General features: G+C 36.8%; 2 protein-coding genes across 2 annotated transcripts in view; both read right to left on the minus strand.

Moving 5' to 3' along the window:
- Nucleotides 1-62: 62 nt before the first annotated feature.
- On the minus strand, nt 63-2,268 carry kcnj11 (potassium inwardly rectifying channel subfamily J member 11). Its single transcript, XM_060887379.1, has one exon. It carries the CDS (start codon nt 1,970-1,972, stop codon nt 824-826), a length of 1,149 nt encoding a protein of 382 aa, XP_060743362.1. The 5' UTR covers nt 1,973-2,268; the 3' UTR covers nt 63-823.
- A 1,283-nt stretch (nt 2,269-3,551) lies between these two features.
- The window catches only part of abcc8 (ATP-binding cassette, sub-family C (CFTR/MRP), member 8), a 46,680-nt gene continuing 30,345 nt past the window's right edge, over nt 3,552-19,886 (minus strand). Inside the window, exons 23-40 of the mRNA XM_060887378.1 lie at nt 19,744-19,881; nt 19,234-19,359; nt 18,029-18,125; nt 14,418-14,665; nt 11,995-12,161; nt 11,214-11,283; nt 9,467-9,624; nt 9,042-9,134; nt 8,786-8,888; nt 8,265-8,378; nt 6,901-7,021; nt 6,573-6,703; nt 6,310-6,388; nt 6,103-6,211; nt 5,509-5,612; nt 4,813-4,946; nt 4,301-4,363; nt 3,552-3,805 (exon numbers count right to left, since the gene is read on the minus strand). Of these exons, the coding sequence (XP_060743361.1) occupies nt 3,668-3,805; nt 4,301-4,363; nt 4,813-4,946; nt 5,509-5,612; nt 6,103-6,211; nt 6,310-6,388; nt 6,573-6,703; nt 6,901-7,021; nt 8,265-8,378; nt 8,786-8,888; nt 9,042-9,134; nt 9,467-9,624; nt 11,214-11,283; nt 11,995-12,161; nt 14,418-14,665; nt 18,029-18,125; nt 19,234-19,359; nt 19,744-19,881 (2,193 nt within the window). The 3' untranslated portion in view covers nt 3,552-3,667. The remainder of the gene's footprint in view (nt 3,806-4,300; nt 4,364-4,812; nt 4,947-5,508; nt 5,613-6,102; nt 6,212-6,309; nt 6,389-6,572; nt 6,704-6,900; nt 7,022-8,264; nt 8,379-8,785; nt 8,889-9,041; nt 9,135-9,466; nt 9,625-11,213; nt 11,284-11,994; nt 12,162-14,417; nt 14,666-18,028; nt 18,126-19,233; nt 19,360-19,743; nt 19,882-19,886) is intronic.

A 19,886-nucleotide genomic window follows, 5' to 3' on the forward strand; every position in this document is an offset into this window, starting at 1 on the left:
TAACATTTCACTGATCTTTTAGAAACAATCATATGGTCGTGATTAGCAGCTGAATTTTTATTTATTTATTTATAATCCTATTTATCGTACCACTGCAGTAATTAAAAAAAAATCTCTTGTGAAATTCAGGAATTGAGTATAATGTATAAATGTGTTTCTGAGCAAAAGACTAAAACACACACAAATATTCAATTATACAAAATAATTGAACGAAGGTTTTTAAAAACAGACTGTAAATGAGCATTAAGCTAGTATGAAATGTATAATTCTTTAATCATCAGATGTTTGTTACACTGTAGTGCAGGTTTAATAAAAGGATTTGGTTTGCAGTTTTAAAAATTTTAAGTTCCCTTACAAAATCTGGACGCAGACAGACATGTTTGTTTTTTACTTGCTCCAGATGCTTACAATTTATATTAAAATAGATATTAATTGGGTATATCAGAATGTATTTTATATAGATTAGAAGCACTAGAGGACATGAAAACAGTCCAGTTTATTTGCATGTCAAGGCGTGTGGGATGCATTTATCTGTAGCAAACTAGTATGTGAACATTAAATCCCCTGAGTAAAAATACCGTGTAAACGTGCATGCATATGATAATTAATCTTCACATAATGTAGTGATGCTTTTGCACAGGCTAAGTTATTGCATAACTCCATTTCTGCATCATTTGTATAGAATAAACAGCCAATACAAATCCCCATGTTAACGAAAATAGAAAATCAGTCTTATGGAGATTTAATCTAGGATAAGAAAAATGAACTGCACGTGTGTATATCTATATCTAGATATGATTTTTTTCCCCAGTGAGAATTCGGTTCACTCATCGTGATGGGTCGCTTGTCGCTTTACTCGCCTACGCATGGAAGCTCTGGCGGAAGTGAGGTCTCGTGATTTAAACCAAACCACGCCCTCATCTTCGTCCAGCTTCCGGGCACTGCAGGTCGGCGTGGGAACCCTCACCGTGTTGCCGAACTTGGAGTAATCCACGGCGTATATGCCGTCGTCCTCGGACACGGTGGGCACAAATCGCTGGCCCCACAGGATCTCCTCTGACACGTAGGATGTGCGCGCCTGTGTGGTGATGCCGGTGGTCTCCACCACGCCCTCCAACACCACCACAACCTCAATGTTTTCGCGTTGCAAGGCGTCAGCTGACAGCTCATACATAGGGCTGCTCTTGTCAATCACGTGGCTGATGATGAGCGGTGACACGAGGAAGATGCTGCTGCCGCCCACCGGGTTGTCTGTCTGGATGTCGATCTGCTCCAAGGGAAGCACTTCACCCTCTTCCGTGGTGCTGCGACGCACCAACTGCATGCGTACTGTGGCACTGATGATCATGCTTTTGCGCAGGTCGCCGATGCGCACCATGAAGCACATCTTGCCGTTCCTCAGTGAGATCACCGCATGTTTGCTGAAGATCAGAGTCTCAGCGCGGCGGCGCGCTTGCGCTGTTTTCATAAAGATGCAACCCAGCATGATCGCGTTAATCAACAGACCCACAATGTTCTGTATGATCAGAATTATAACAGCGGACACGCACTCCTCCGTAATCATGCGCCCTCCGAAACCTATTGTCACCTGTACTTCGATGGAGAACAAAAAAGCTGAGGAAAACGAGTGTATGTCGGTGACGCATGGCACAAATCCGTCCGCATTCGTGTCCAGGTCGCCGTGCGCGAAAGCAATGAGCCACCAGATCATGCCAAACAGGAACCAACTGCACAGAAAAGACATGGTAAAGATAATCAGCGTATAAAGCCATTTTAGGTCTACCAGGGTGGTGAACACGTCCTGCAGAAAGCGGCCCTGTTCACGGATGTTCGTGTGCGCAACGTTACACGCGCCGTTCTTGGAAACAAAGCGCGACTTCCTTTGTTTCGACTTGAATCGGGGTTGTAGCACGTCCTCCGCCAACCGGGTCAGGACATAGTCGTCAGGAATTATACCTTCCCTGGACAACATTGCTATCCCATACTACTGCCTCCACACTTCTCTCGTTGATTGCCAAATACACACGGCGCAGCGTTCACTGGGCTCCAGGAGATTGGGTTGCCAGTTTGGAATCAGTGTTTACAGTCCAGTCCCTGTTCAAAAGTTGTCTTTTAAAAACACTGTGATATTTCTGTCCTATCCAACCAACTTAAAGCGGATCCGAAAACACACTTGTCCATACACTCGAGCTTCTTTCTGCTCAGCGAAAGTAGGAGCGCACACCGGGCTCGTTAACCAGTCAGGCGTCGTTTCAACGCAGACCTTCAACATCTCAGCTGCTGCTGCCTATCACTCCAAACAAGATATTTCTGTCCAGCATCCTTTAGCTTTCATATGTCAATGTTCTGTGATGTGTGCGTGTGAGAGCTCGGGAACTAACCACGCGACTCGTGTGCTCATGTCTCCTTTAAGTCCGGGATTAGCACTAATTTTCAGCACCCTGCTTTCATTGACCCTCACACAATGGAGAGTCAAACTCCTACACTCCACTGGGGTATTCCGCTGAGCTCATCACTAATCTCCTGAAGAGAAACAAGATGCTTGTCTTGAATGTTGTTGAAAACGCAGCTAGTAGAGCCATGAGCTCTCTGCTGAGACAGGAACTGGACAAAAACCCACCAAGGAACTCAAACCCAGCTGTCCAGGAAAATCCCACATGAGCCAGCTAGACAGTATCGAAATGTGACACTACCAGGGATTCAGCTAAGAATTGTGGGTCCACCGTCATTTAAAGGACCAGGTAAAGTTCTCATGTGTCAGATTATTTTCATTCTCCTGTATGATTTCTTTTCTTTTGGTCTAACATTTACTCAGCGACATTTGGCTCATCCCCTTCTTCCAGTTTTATGGCACCCTTCTTAACTACTAAGGCAATCCCAAAAGACTGCAGATAAATTGCAGGCATTTCTTTATAGTTTAACATTGATGCCTATTCTAAATATATTTCACAGATCCCATTTTACTAAACTATGCTTTTTCTTATTATTAATCTGGTTTGACATGGAAAAATCTTAAATAACGATAAAAAATTAACTATTAATTACAGTTATATTACATAATTTTTCCAAACAGGGTGGAAAGAGGAATTTACAATATGGATTGATTAACTTTTTTGTATTTATTTCTTTGCTTGTTTAACTAGGGAATGACTTCCCTTCACATCTTCTGTCAAATCTGTCAAAGCTCTTTATTGTTTTCTTTCAGCAATGCATATTTCATCAACTTGTGCTATATTGGGTACATTTTTGTATCTCGATCATTCTTTATTGTGCCTTCAACCCAGTTTATTTGCACATGTCTTATTTGCAGACAATTCAGTTGCAGTTCTCTGACAATCAATGTCTCATTTTTGACTATCATTTAAAAAATATTATTTTTTCTATGCCAATGCAATGTGGTTTACAGTATTTAACTATGTGTTTTTGATATAAACAACTTAAAAACTGTATAAAATGTCGATACAATTATAATGCACAAACTTATTAAATAGTTACTTTGATATGAAGAAATATAAATAGAATTCAGAATAAGTGTGTGTGTAAGTATAATCTGTATATATAAGCAGTCGTATTTTATTGTATTATATATTTACAAATATGTTACATGGTAAAAAATAAAACAATAATACATAGTACAATTGCACTTTAAATGGAAGGTCATCTGTGGTCATTTGTCTGCCCGAACAAAAGAGGCAAAAGCGCTTCCCTCTGTCCTGAGAAGGACCTCAGGTTTATCAAACTCCAGAATCTCTCCCCTCTTCATCACCATCACCAGATCTGCATTCAGGATGGTGTGCACTCGATGCTGCAGAGTTTAAAAGCATGCACAAATCAGCTGAAATTGATTAATCCAGTAATTATATGTGTATATAGAGTTGCCAAAATTTATGATTTAATCATAATCTTATTTTTGACCCCATGCTATAGTGATACAGGAAAAACTCTGCATTTCTGCTTTCTCTAATAAAAAGACTAATCATCCACAAAATATCCTAAATGAAGCTCATTCTCTGAATGGGAAAGGACATAAAAAATATGCTTTGCTTGTATGCTTTTATTAGGTGGTTAATTTCTTTTTATGACAAATTAGTCATAGTGAATTTGTAAACCTCAGTCTTATGAGCCAACAGAAACCAAAAAGGTAGGACTGTGGTCTCTGGTCAGGAAATGTGCTATTTATCCTTTTTAATGTTGGTAATAAGTTGGTAGTATGTTGGTAATAGGTAGTGAGTAGTCCTTTCATTCTAACTTGTTAGAAATACAGTGGAAGTTATATAGGACTTTAGTGCTACTCACTCACCGCTATAATGACAACCGTCCTGTCAGCGAAGGCCGTCATTACAACTTTCTGTAGAATACTCTCCTGCAAAACAGGGTCAAATGTGTAAAATGAGAGACTGTAATCGTGCCCATTTCCTGTTTTGTGTATACACATGAATGGAATGTTGAATCATATTGATTTTAGGTTGACAAAGTGATAATTATTTATTATCCACAAATATATTATATTAATATATTAAGGCCCTGTTTTAAATTCTTTAATTTCCATTAAACTACTTAACTCATGGCAAGCATTGTATATTAAAATGAGTGACAGAGAAATCAATTGAATAAACCATTGTGGACAAAGCAATATAAGAATAGAGATGATTCATAATATTACACTTGACACTTCTCATAGTGACTCAGTTTTGCTCATTTCTTTTGTGTATTTAAAGAAACCTTGTTCCACATGAACATAGTGAAATGCTTAGAGTAATAAACACTGTGGAAGAACTGCCTAAATGCAATCTTTTCTATTGTCTCTCTTACTGTGGCCATGTCTATGGAGGCAGTGGCCTCATCCATGATCAGAATACTGCTTTTGCGCACAAACGCTCGTGCCAGGCAGAACAGCTGACGTTGTCCCTGACTGAAATTTTCCCCACCTTCTGTCACCATGGCATCTACAATGGAGCAAAAAAAAAAAAGACAGGTTTAGGTTTTATATCTGCCCTTATGACTGCTCTGTGTAGTGATGACAAGTTGTAGGGCCATATCTCTGAGAATCTTTTTTTTTTTAAAAAAGGTCTAACTTATATTCAGACAGGATATGATTAAAAAAAAAAGAATCCTGCTGGCTATCCTAATATTATACTCAATATATTTGGAGGATGATCTCAAATGGATGTTTTACTTCTTGGGAATAGTATTGTGTATAGCTTAATCACTATTTAGAAATTTAAATTATAGATGATGGCAATAAAATAAGGAAAATGTTAAATAACTTTTAACATGTTTAATATTATCTAAAATCAACAGCATGCTCTTACATCTTCAGCAGAGTTTAAATGAGTGCTTTATTAAAGCAGGTGTACTTGGATAGTAAACCATTTAATCCTATAGATGAAAGACCTGGGCAAGATCCTTACTTTAATTTTTATAAATATAGAGAAGCTCAAATAAAGCTTAACTGTCTATAAGTTTACAAATTAGAATGTCTTTTCCATTCATTTCCATCTCACTTACCAAGTCCTCCATACAGGGTTTGCACTACTGGTTTGAGTTGTGCAATTTCCAGAGCTTCCCAAAGCATGCTGTCTGTAGCCTTCATCTCTGGGTCTAGATTAAAACTGAACACAATAATGATGTTTAGAGAATTTTATTAAGAGTTCAGAGAAATGTTCAGAGAAGGGAAAATATGTAAAGCCTCTTATGAGAAGCTTCCTAAGAACACTAATAAAAAAGAAAAGAGCCACATAATGAAGCAGTTGTAGGATTAAGTACTTGAAGGAGAAAGAGCCATTTGTAGCAGATTGCCACACGGTTATTGAAGTACACCTGCTGTCTTTCCTGTTCACTGTTAATGCATCTAAGATCATCACAGAGACCCTAACCTTCTATAGCATATGGCTTATCTAGAGACTTGGCTTTGAAGAAGTAGAGTATTAAAATAAACCAAGTCATTTGAAGGACAGAGACATTAAATGTGTTCATGATGTATATGAGAATGATTAAAAGCACTCAGTTTGCATTCACTGTGACCAAAATTAGAAATTCAACTGAATTAATCCTTGAATAATGTAATCATTTAGTCTCGTTCCATGAAAAATGGGTTCTAACCGTATTGTTCCACTGAAGAGAATGGGATCTTGAAGGATGATAGATAAACGGCTCCGCAGTGTCTGGAGAGGCAGCTTTGCTATGTCAATATCATCTATGATTATCCGTCCTTTTAAACCAAAGCATAGAAAAAGTGCATTAGTGGACACTTATATTTATCTAAAAAAAGAAGTGATTCTGTGGTCAACATTGGTTTTAAAATTGTACCCTCAAAAGCATCCACCATGCGGAAGAAAGCTAAGGAGAAGGACGACTTGCCACTTCCTGTCCTGCCACAGATACCAACCTGCAGTAGAGAGCCACAGGAAGATGAACTCGTATCACATTTATGTATATACACACACACCGTGTAGTCTACAACAACTTTATTTCTGATACAGTCGTGACTAGGCTAAATTTGAACAAGGACTAACTTTGAGTCTTGTGTTTGCAGCTAGATCTGATCCTATTCCAGAAAGAAATGCTCGTACCTTTTGTCCTGGTCTGATGTGGGCATTGGCATGCTTTAGGACTGGCTTCAGTGTGCTGTCGTACCTCACACTCAGGTTCTGGATATGAATCTCACCCTGCTGTGGCCAGCCCTCAGAGACCTGAGACAAAGCTGAGAGAGAGAGAGAGAAAGAGATGGAGAAGGCAGAGAAAGAAAGCAAAATGAAAGAGGAAGGGAAAATAGTGGGTCGGAGACAGAAAGTGCATTATATCTCACGAGAGAGTGAGTATACGGTGTAAATAAGGCCAGTAATAGTATTCTTGTAGTGAGATGTAGTGAATAACAGCTAATGCTTGTATTGTACTTACAGAGCAGCCCCTCATAGTTCTCTGGTTCAGTCTTCAGCAGGTTGTTTATCCTTTTCACTGCTCCTAACTGAACCTCCATATCAGCCAGGTTACGCACCATCCAGTTAAGGTAATTTGATACCTAACACATATATAGATAATGGTTGTTTGGGCTGTAACTCAAATCCAAGCATACAAAGAAAATCTTCACTGCAATGCTGACGACTAGTCATTATAGTGTAGCTTTTTAAATAGTATATTCAGTTTTTATTTCATTTATTTATTTTATTTTGTTAATTGCTATGAGGCATTTCATTCTTATGAGTTTTAGCATAGGCTTTCATAATTTTAGTGGTTTTAGTTTTCTTCATATGCCTCTGGTTTCTGGCTTCAACTCGACATTCAACTTGATATGATTTTTCCCTATTGATTTTCTCACTGCAGCAGTATGTTATTATTAGAAAGCCACGGTTTATAACAAGGCACTTTTATTGGGTAAGGCAGATGAAGTAAAAATACTCCACCTGAGTTTTACTATTTTCCATTGGAATAGGAATATCTGAACGTTATGAACTTGTAAGAGGTTTTGGCTGGTACCTTAAGTACCTTAATGTAAATTTTGTTGCTTTAATAATTATATCAATGGAAGGTCCTGTGTGTGTGTGTGTGTGTGTGTGTGTGTGTGTGTGTGCGCGCACCCCTGGGGAGTACTATAAGGAGCAGACCTGGTGCGGCAGCAGAAAGTGTGCATTAGAGCCTCAGACTGCAGCAGGAACATAGCTTGTGACCTAGTGCTATCTAAGCATTGTGATATATCCCACAGTCCCACTGTGCCACAGTTTCTGTGCCTGTGCTTCAGCAACCCACCATTCTCTCACAAACCCAGGCACTTATATTTCTCTATAGTATATGTATAAGGACTACATTTTAATCTTTGAGTTTATGAAATAAAATGAAAGCAGGACAAATTCAGCATTAAGAATATTGCCCATGTTGGCTACTTATGTATTTATTATGTAGCTTTATGCACTAATTTTGAATCATTGCATGCATATCTGGGTCACAAATGGCATCAATGGCACAATGCCATGCTGCTCTGATTATCTATGGGCTGTACCAGTCTTCTGAAGCAAACAGATTTCCGAAAACAGAAAATCCAAATTTTCTGTATCAAAAAATATTACATTTAAAAACTATCCAAACAGGATAAGGTTTTATTTGTAGCACATATGATTAGTTTTTTGTTTTTTTTACATGAATAAGTACATAGCAGCATTAAATAGCGCCATATTTTCTAAGGTTCATTTATAACACAAGTTCTATAGATTGGTGGAAAGCTTTTTAGTACAATGACAAAGAGTGTATGTGTGTGTATGTGTATGTACCATCAGAGCGTAGGTAAGCCCCAGCCCTACTAGGCCAGTAGACAGATGGTTGTAAAGATTGTTGGTGATGGAAGCCACAGCAGCTATGAGGACAATACAGGCTCCAATATACTCCTGATCGAGAAATAAAAGAAGCAATATCAGCTTCAGTGATCATCAAAAATATATACAATCCTGAACATAGCTTTCTCTGAAATCATACAGAAGGAGAAATCTCTTTCTAAAGCTGGACCCAAATGATTTACAGAGTTGTGGATAAGTGATCCCAAATGATCAGTTAAAAAACAGATTAGCAATGAAAATACTAAACAACTGCATGATTGAGCTTTACTGGTATTTACTCTAGGTTCTCATAAACAAATTATATTTACTGTATGTTCTCATAAACACTATATTATATATGGACTAACAGTAGGAAATGAAGTTTGATGAACAGTGTTTTGCTTTGGAAAATATTACTAACAGATAATGTGTTTGCTGAAGCTATTGTTGGCTGAGAGTGTTTGAGTAGAGAAACTCACCATGCGAACTTCTAACCAACGGTTGGCAGCAGTGAGGAAGAGAGATGCGACATTATTAGCATCCGTAAGCTCCAGAAGTCTCTGCCGGAATCTGGCCTCATACCTAGAGTACATCATTTACAAAAACTCATTGTTGTTTAAGGATTTATCTTTTACATATTTTCACTGTTTGGACTTTATCATCAATGATGATGTGATTTAATTGAAATGAACAGTTCTGTTCTTTTGTAGTAAGCTCACCAGAATGGACCCTCACCTGAAGGCCCGGATGATGGTGAGACCCTCTACTGTCTCAGAGAAGTGAGAGAGCAAGGGGAGTTGTGTACTGTCCTCAAGCTGATGCAGATCTCTGGATGAACACACACACACACACACACACACACACACACACACACACACAGTTCATCTTTAAACAACATTACTTTGTCTCTCATCCAACATGATCATTTCATAGATTTTTTAAAAGTCATTAGTTTAATTGACATATGCCATTTTGTGATTAAAAAAATTCTACATTGCTGAACATCACCAAGTTCATATATTTAAGTTATCTGTTTAGCATGTAACTGAATCTCAGTTGTATTAAGAGTAGATGACAACATTAAATAGCTCGATATTTTATTTCTTTCTATTTCTATAAATATACTGACTATCTCATGGGAAAGGCAGTGCTTCTCATACTTGAACGCCACTCTGAAGTATTTCTGGATGAAGTAGCAGGCAATGGCGAGAGGAGTGAGAGCGATGAGGAAAACAGGTGTGACATATGAGATAACACCCAGTGCAGACACACACAGCAATGTCGAGCGAATCAAACTCTCCAAAGTAGTAGGAATATGCTGGAGAGTTGGACAGGGAGAGCAATTGGAGAAAAACAAAACACAAAAAGCATACACATTAATAACAGTGTCATTTTCTTGTTTAGTCAAAATGTCTGGATGCACAAGGTCACTGAAACCCATTTATCTAATAGCTGAAGCACACTAAATAGCTCAAACCCAAGGGGAATCATCTGTCATTTTAAGTGTGACTGAGTTCCAGCTGGATATAGAACCAGCTTTTGTCAGTGTAAATTTGTTAAAAACATTACAGATTGTATTAAAATGAGTACTTTTGCATGTAACAGAAGACTGTATTGCATTTCCATCTACCATGGGCTGCATCCAAATAGATTTTTAAAACATATTGTCTGGATTGTGTTTATGATAAAATGTATTTTTAAAGAACTTATGTTTCATTGTTAATGATACTAAAATAGAAGCATTTTTCCATTTTTGATCCAAAACATACAAACTCGTCAGTCAAAGAGATAGATAGTGTTGGCATTTCAACTCCTGAGGATGAGACTGAAGGGAGAAACCCCCAAACCAAACAACAACTGAAAGATGCTGAAGAAAAGCATCACAAAATTAGAATATTTGCCAATATTAAGTCACTTGGTTTCAGCCAAATATTAAGTGATATGTTTTGTCTTCCAAAACATTTGGTTGCCTAAAACTTGAAAACCAAAGGTGCCATATTCATATTATATTATATACAAGTCATTAAACGCATCTAGATGTAAATATCAGGAAATGAAAGCTGAAAATTTATCTATTGTCTTCTCTTTGTCTTTTGAGCTCACAAACATCCTTATACATAAAATAAAAGAATTACCCTTGATGTTTCAATACTTTCAGAGGGGACTGTGTTATTGGCATGGATGTATGTGTGTGTTTGTACGTGTGTGTGTGTGTGTGTGTGTGTGTGTGCGTGTGTGTGTGTGTGTGTGTGTGTTACACAAAAGCATTGTTTTTTTTATGCAAAAGCATTGCAAAGATTTTTATGTTACTGCTGGAGGTCGAATATAGTCTCTAAAAATATCAACAAACAACAGTCCTGTGTTGAATATTGGATAATACTATTGGAAAATGAACACTAACTGTACATGAAAAATTAAGTAAATAATAAAATGTACAGTAATAATACACAGTGCTTGGTAATACCAATATCACTACTGAGCCTGAGACCAGTACCAGCACCAGTGTCAGTGCTGTGCTGAGAATAGTCCATCATGTGAATGATGTGTGACCTTTTGGCATCTTATGCCCACTGTTTCTGAATTGCTTTATTATTTGATAAATTCAGTAAATATGCCATCAATAATCAAAACACATATTTCAGGTCACCAATAGTATTCTCTATCAAAACAGAGAAAACTAATTTCCTTCAACATTCTGGTTTATTCCTACAGGAAAATATAAACAGTGGGAATTATGTAAAAATGCATATCAGAAAAACAACCGAAACTGACTTTAAAATCTAGAATATTTTTTAGCTGACTGTGTAGTACTGAATGTTCTATAAAGGCAAAGGGCTTTGGTTTGAAAAGGTCAACATGATATTTGATGAGGAAAGGTCTCTCAGGAGCAGTGACCCAGTAACATACCTGGTCTATTGTGTTTGTATCTGCTGAGAATCGGTTTAAAAGGCATCCCAACGGAGTTGTTTCAAAGAGCCTGGTAAAAAAAAAAATTCAGAAAATATATTTTGCAAATATTGTTTTCAATGCAATGGCCAATTTTAATTTCTTTATAAAGAGTGAAGGTAATCTGTACATAATGTGATGAAAAGGTTATTGTGATAGGAGTAATGGAATGAGCACCAGACAGTCTATGATTACAGCAGCAGTTGTCCAGGTGAATTTAGCCACTCAACAAAGAGTGAGTGCTTTTCATCGTCAAATGTTTCTCTACATTCTGAGCCCATGTTTGAGTAATGACATCCATGTTCTTTATCTGCACTACAATAATGCCTTGGGTTAACCTCTAATGGCTCTGAACCATATGTGGGGTGAGTGGGTCAGAGATCATCTGCCACCTGACCACACAGTGTGTAATTACCTTCCTCATTATCCACCAGCCCTGTGCTGTTGCCATGGAACTAAAAGCAAAAGCACTGTTTGCTGTCCTTAGCTCAAACAGATGGGATGCACCAGTCATCTGGCACAAAAGCTCAGTGGAGCCTGACTATGCAACAAGGTAATGGTTTTATTGTTATCTTCCCAGGGAAAATCTCTAAGTCTCTCTCTCTCTCTCTCTCTCTCTCTCTCTCTCTCTCTCTCTCTCTCTCTCACACACACACACACACACACACACACAAATAAACATATAAACACAAAAACACTCAAAGGGACTAAACAGAGAAGTAATAACAGAAGAGTTTCATACCTCATGGGAGCGAGTATGATGTTATTAAGCAGGTTATGGTGCAGCTTTTTGGCCACACTCAGCCCTGTCCACTCCACAGCCACAGATGTGACCAAACATAGGACAATGCCCAGGCAGCACAGCATACTGAACACCAGCAGATATGATGAGTGACTGAACCCGCAGTCCTGCAATCAACAGATTACAAATGTGTGTAAATGTTATAAGGCTGAGCATTAATAAGTATGTTAAGAGAAAATCAGAGTGATTTAGTGTTACTTTGTGATAATGGTTTAAACATAAAAACATCATAAGTAGTGACAGTAGAGAAAGCTATGTAATTTTAATAAAAGCAAAGTGATACTGACTCTGCAGAGGATTAGTCTAATGTACCTAAGACTCACAAAGCTATTGATCAAGCCAAAGCTCAGAAACGATCAATGCATGTATTTACTTAGGCCTTATGATGGAAACTAATTTAAATACCAAATAAAATAGGAAAAATAAATAAATAAACAAACAAACAAACAAATAAATAAATAAATAAAATTCTCATCCATAAATCTGCAAATATATTGAATTCTGATTGCCCTTTATTAAGAAACTGATTTTTTTAATGTATTGATTGACAAATAAAAAAAAAAACATATAATCAAATTTTCTGTTAAATGTCTAACATTTTTCTAAGGAGTCTCAGATGTCTGAACTATAACAATCTACGTTTCCCACCACAGGAGTTTTTGTTTGTAATGTTTTTCATTATTAAGTTCAATAAAAATAACATAGACTTTCCATAACAATAAATGTAACTATAAACTGTTAGAAAGTGTGATGTATCATTCATTAATAAATTTAAAATTGTAATCTTAGACACACTTTGTATTGTGCCCTTGTATGAAAACAAGCCACTTTGTGGATATCCTACCACCCTGGCGTGGTTTAATTTGGTGTAACAGCAGAGTCTGTTATGTGCTAGACCTTACTTAACTTCATTAATATCATTAATACAGAACAACGTTACCAGAGTAACTAACTCATATTACATAAAAAAAAAAATGTATAGCTACATTAACCAATGTTTATATCACCAATGAATAAAATGAAGTCAGCAGTTATCAAACATGAATTGACACCTTTTTAGAGCCCAGAGTTCAATAAGGTGTCAACATGAAAAAGTGATGTCATTTAATTTTTGTTAATATAGCTGGATCAATCTTTAGTCATGAATTGAATAAATCTTAGTCAGGAATATACAGATCTATATAATTAACATTTAAGAAAATGTGTTTAATTGCTTTATTGAGAACTTTCCATAATGTATCAAAAGACATTTAGATGTATTTTTTGCATTGCCGAACAATAAGCATACAAATAAAACACAATTTTCAAATTTCTTGTATATTTGGATTACTATGTGGCTTCTTTAAAAAAACTTCTTGCTGTCTAATTGAGGCATGTTTTTATCCGTTAGTTTAGTGCCTGCCTGGTTTTCTCTTACCACACATGCTCTACAGAGCACAAATCAAAATGAGTAGTTGTGAACATGTCAGGTGAAAAGCCTGACGGATAAGAGAACACAGCACTGGTGGACTTACACACTTTATTTTTTATTTTTTATTTTTAAAGATTAAAAATCCACCAGATTGCAGTGGATCATACAAGTTTGAGATGGAATTTTACACACACACACACACACACACACACACACACACACACACACACACACACACAAACACACACACACACTTAGAATAGGTCAGACAGGACACTACTTGCTGTATTAAGTGTCCTGCTACAGCACATGATATGTGATCAGTATCCGTCATGACTTAGTATAGTTGATATACTTGAATACCTCACTACTCTCAGATAACACTGTCCACCTGCTCTGACTCTAATGTGTTAATGACACAGTAACACTCATGTACACTGATACAGCTTCAAAAGATTTTGTCTCGAGACCAACAGTTTGCATATGTGACTTCTATTTTATGCATCGATTTATTTTTCAAAGCCCAAGCTTAAGAGCCTAGTAACTAGCTCAAAATGCAGCTTAGTAAGTTAGTTAATAACTGCGCTGTCAAGTTCTTACAAATGTATATACTGATAGCCAAACATATTCAGTTTTTGTAGCTAGCTAACAAAGAAACATAACCTATTTGGTGAATTTGGTTTTGAACTAAACTGAGTCAGCACATTCTGTGAACCACTCTCTGATTGTTCTTAAATTAAATAAAAAAAAGATTCTTCTTTGCTATAACTAAAAGTCAAATTATAAATGTGAATTTCAAAGCCATGCAAAAAAAGTGCTGCATGCATCAAGCATGGGGTGTAAAATATTTATAATTGTTAGTGCAAGGGTACTCAGGAGTATGGAAACTCTATTAAAAATTTGAACATATGGATATATATAAATATTATGATAGTGAGAGATTATTCTGTACCTGCACTAGTGTGCAGTTGTGTCGAACAGCATTGATTTTGGCATGAATGACATCGGAGGTCCAGTGAGCCAGCCAGACGTCGATGGCCACCATGAATGAGTGTTTGAGCAGCTGAGAGAGTAGCAGAAGGGGCAGCAGCATCAGTCCAGCTGAGCTCAGGTACTTCCCACACGAACGCCAAGGGATGGTAGCTCTGTGCCTCATTGCCTGTGACAGGTTCTCCTCATCATCACTCTCCAGTGACTCCTCTGAAGTTACACAAAAACATGAGGTGATGGACAAACTCAGTTGCTTGTTTATTAATGAAAATGAATAGCATAGGCTGCCATTTGATGACATTAAGCAAATACAGCAAGGGTGAGCAAGCTTTGCTAGAAGGAATCTCTACAAGCAATTATTCATTTGGTGATGAAACCTACTAACATTCTAAGCATTTTTACAGAAACAAAAAGTGCACTATAGTTTTGTTCTTGACCTGCTATCATTCAGCATTCACATGCCCTCCACTGACATTCAGACAAATCATCTTGACCAGATGATACATGATACACAAATGTGCCACAACTTTAAAATATTTTACAAAGCGGTGTAGAAGCATAAGCTTTGTATGTGTTTTTTGTAAATACAGGTTAAAAACATAATTGTTAAACTTGCCATTGGTACAGTTTTTGGGTATAATTTATTATATATGTATATTTTGTGATTAGTACTTTTGGGTGATAAATAAATGTATTATTGTTATTATTATTATTATTATTATTATTATTATTATTATTATTATTATTATTACCTTTGTTAGCGGTATGAAGATTCTGTCACTTCTCAGCAGAAGCATTTTTCTGTAGACAGTTGCTTATATTATGCAGTAACAAGGCATAATCTTTACTACATAAATATCATCACCCACCAACTACTCCAAAGCTGTACTGTAAATACACAGCATTCTTTACATTAGTACTCACTACATCACCTATACAACAAAGGAAAGCAGGATTCAGGCTCAAAATCTGGCAACAAATAACAGAGGAAAATAAGAATATTATAAACACGGTGTAAATTGAGGTTAAAAATTAGGGCCAGTGTGGGACAAGGTCCGTATTCCCTCTATGACGGTATATAATGATGATGTATTGCTCTCTGTGCGGAGCAAACTACACAGATCATCAAGATGCTCATATTAAGGTCTTCCACCCGATCTAAATTCTAAATTTAGATGCAACCCTTATGCTATAATTTTAAGTGCATAGGAGAGAGTGCTGGAAGAGGAGTAGGAGGAAGAGAAGTCAGAGAAAAAGGATACATAGGGTAGATATGAATAAGCATAAACTAATAAGAAACAAAGATAATCAAACTAAATGGAGGCATGCAGCCAATGGAGACATGCAGCCAAGACCACTGATGGAGCACACAGCACCACTTTACATAAGCTTGACACAATTCACAGTTACCAAACCATTGTCCACCCACACCTGTGAGTGCAGTCCCCAGTGCTGCAGGGACACACAGACCAGAGAACCAGCAACAAGCATCAGATAAAGACAGAGAACACTCCACATGAGCAACATCATTTTAATGCAGACTGCCATGTAGTGAAGGGGCCACTTTATTTATCTAGTCCCAGAATAAATAATGTGGTGGCATCACTCTTGTGCCTAATTCTGGGAAAGCAGCACTTTTGTGGCTGCATTCATGCACTCTTGAGATAAAAGCTGTTGCTGTCCCATTCAGAGGACAGCTGACCTCTATGGTTACTTATTTTGGCTTAATTTGACAGCAGCACAGTGTGTAGCTTTCCTGGAAATTTGATCTTTTACCACCTCACATTTCTATTCTATGGTCCATTGTTCAGTTCTGACAAACTTGTCAGAGCAAAGTATTATTCTGAGCATTCAGTAGTCATATTGTCATGCATACTCCATGAAGTCATATTGTGGTTATAAGTCATTTTTACAAAAGTGCATTTTTTTTTGATATATTACCACATATCAGAGTTTTTTAGACTGATGTTATTCTTAGTCTGTGAACTAGTAAACCAGTATCGATTTATTCATTGATAGTGACTCCAAAAGTTCTTCTGAAAGTTGCGCTGTATAAAGGAATCTGCCAAATGCCATAAATATAAATATAAATATAAATATAGATAACGTATAAGATCACAGCTTACGTGTATGGAGCATGAACTGTCTTCCTAATTATTCTTAGATGGTTAATTAGTTTTTATTCAGCAATCACTGTTCTTGAACTATACATATGCTATACAACTAGCTATTTTATTAAATTTATTTTAGTTTGTATCCCTCATTAGCTGGCTAGAGGGACTGTATGTAAACAGCATTCAACAGCATAAAAATAGTTCTTATACCACAGACTAGACAACATTATAAATGATATGACAAACAATGTTCTAGCATAGCATGACGTGCCATGGTCAGAAACGTGGAAGTTCTGTGTTCTGACTCAGTAAATCAGTCAAATTTGTTCCACTATTTGTATCACACAGTGATAGAAATAAGTAATGTCCCAGTGTAATGCATGTCAGGAGTTTATTTACCCCAATGTACCACAAGCTTCTTTTAACAAATAATGTGTTTTCTTGTTAAAGTATAAAAGATCAAACACAGCTCTTTTACTGTGTCATATTATTCAATGCTGCAAAACATAATATCTTAGCAAGTGGAAATAATCTAAGTAAACCCAGATATAGCTAATATTCCTCTCTATGAGATTATTTTATAATAAATATAAGGTTATTGCACACATTTCTAGATTTAATTTCCCATCAAAGTTGTTCTGTTGGCAACTGCAAATAGAATGAGACAATGTCACACTTGAAATTTATAAAATCTCTAGATAATTAGATATAATTACCTTACATTTGTTGAATATCTTTGTCATAATGAGAATATATTTGTCATAATGAGAAATACTAGATTCTTGTTCCTTTAAAAATATATTTTCACATTTAAGATATAATTTTGCACAGTAGCAAAGAAATAAATACAGGGCTTGGGACAGAGCCTGGGCAGAATGTGACAAATCACTGCCAGCTTTTACTGTTTGAACAAAATATCTTATTTAAAAGATTTTTTCTTCACTGTGTGCATTAAGAATTGTTCAGGAAAAATATTCAAAAAGCAGCAATGCTGTGAAAGTTTACCCTGGTATTTTTATTTTTTATTTTTTCACGTTTCACGTTTCACATTAGTGATTACTATGTCTGGGCTGAAATCCAGACATCCTGCAGTCACCCAGAGACGTCCGTCCTTGATCTAAAGATGTGTCACAAAGATCATTATCCTCACCGAGGACAAAAACACAACACTGAGTAACAACAGTAATGGCAGATGCCAGTTCAGAAGGGCTTGTAAAGGTTAGCTAATCTTAAATAGGCTGTTAGAGATGATATCTTTAAATAAAGATGTGACAACATGAAAGCAAACTGTCATCTCAGATTATTTTAAACCAATGCTCTCTGAATATTATGGAGTCTTACCACAAAGCCAGTTTAAGCAGACCATAAACATGAATATTACAAATGCTGACAGCTGAGGGATGGAGAAATGATCAACAGAAAAATGCAAGTAAAGACTTTATAGTGTGTTTCCTCCTACCTTCCTCTTCTTCCTCTGTCTTCACTGCCTCTCTGGAGTACATGGCCCTTCTCAGGTTCTTCCTTTCCAATACTGTCATACTTTCTTCTACAGTCTCCTATAACACAGCCAGGTTATTCACTAAAGTACTTTGAACAGTGCAGAGACACAATCACTGATGTTCTTGTACATACTGTACAAGTGAAAACATCAGCAAAGTGAGTATATACATATATATATAATATGTATATAAATGTATATATAATTGGGTAGATATGTGGGCTTCATGGTAGGCTGGATACGATTAGAAACACACAGGATAGTTTTGGTTAGTTCTGGTTTTCACTTATGTTATAGCAGCTATAATTAGCTGTTCCATCACCAATTTTATTTTTTCTTTCTCTTGAAAAATGTTACTGAGAAACACGGTCCTCTGTACTTAATACTTTGCAGCATCATAATACTTAATGGAACTGGAATGTCATAAAACGTTATCTCTCACTGTTGCAATGTGCTGAAACTGCTAAATAAATATCTCTACAGAAAATGTCGCTATGTAAGGACTTACAAATTTTTTTTTTAAGTTGTTTAAGTTTTAAGTTGTGGTAAATCTCCAAAACAAATACAAATAAGTATCTGACAAATCATAGACGAGAAGTAGCTTTGGCACACATTGGCTATAATGAGTATCGTCTAAACTATTTTAAATTTATGATTGCAGTAGTCCAATAGGCAACAGACAGACAGTAATAATGATGCTGCTGAATACCTTGGTTGATAACTAAGTCATTTTTTGTATTTAAACTTACAGCTCTGGTATTAATAAACTGAACTAAACTAAACTAAACTCAATCTCCAAATTTAATATTAGAGAATACCCAATATTACAAGAAAGGTAACTGGGTGAATTAAAGTTAAGGGTCTGTAATGATACCATTCTGACTAGCTTTCTGAAATTATAATTATAAATGAAATTATAAGGTTTTTCATTATCTTGGGACTGTATTTTGAGATGCCACAATAAGTAGCATGGTGCTCACTACTCTCCTAGTGCCTCTTCTTTTTTACTATCAGTAGATATCATTACACAGAGACTACGGGAAAACTGTGCTGACTAAGCAGAAGAGACTTGTGAATTAGGACTGAAAATGAACATGTCCAGTCCAGTCATATCATCTGGTATTTCTCATCTAAGATGGTGCAGTTGCTCCATCTGCGGGTTGTACCTTCTCAAATTCCCGATCCTGGCGATGCATGAGGGTTTTCCACTGCTCAAACAGTTCAGGTTCAGATTTCTGAATGTCTTTCAGGGTGCCCTCTGCCTGGATCGTACCATCTTTCATTGCAATAATCTATAAACAGTACAAGAAGATTTCCAAAATGTTAGCACATTGTTTCCAATCAGACAGTCTTACTCTTCAATGTGTATAGGAGACGGACAATGATGTGATAGATGTAGATCTATCTAAATAAGAAGGCTGTCTGCTGTGTCAAATTAAGAGCCTAGTAATAGGCATTCTTGGAAGAGTAAACAGCCATAGTGTCATCCATCACTGGCACCGAAGGAGGGAGATAAATGTAGGAGAAAACCTTTCATTATGCGACTCAATGAACAAGAGTGTGCTGCCTCTAATTTATCAGTCTGGAACTGGCAATCCAAGTTTGAAAAAGCCAAACTGAGAAAACACTAAATAAAAGCAAGACATTTTCATACATAATCAAAGATACATCAATACCCAGTCTGCGTGAGGCAGATACTGCAGTTTGTGTGTGACCAGCACCACAGTCCTCTTCTCCTCCAGGAGCAGTTTCAGAATACCCTCTTGCATCAGATGATCACTCAGATGGATGTCCAGCGCTGAGAAAGGGTCATCCTACA

Source organism: Tachysurus vachellii, chromosome 14 (genome assembly GCF_030014155.1).
Source record: "Tachysurus vachellii isolate PV-2020 chromosome 14, HZAU_Pvac_v1, whole genome shotgun sequence".
Taxonomy (NCBI): Eukaryota; Metazoa; Chordata; class Actinopteri; order Siluriformes; family Bagridae; genus Tachysurus; species Tachysurus vachellii.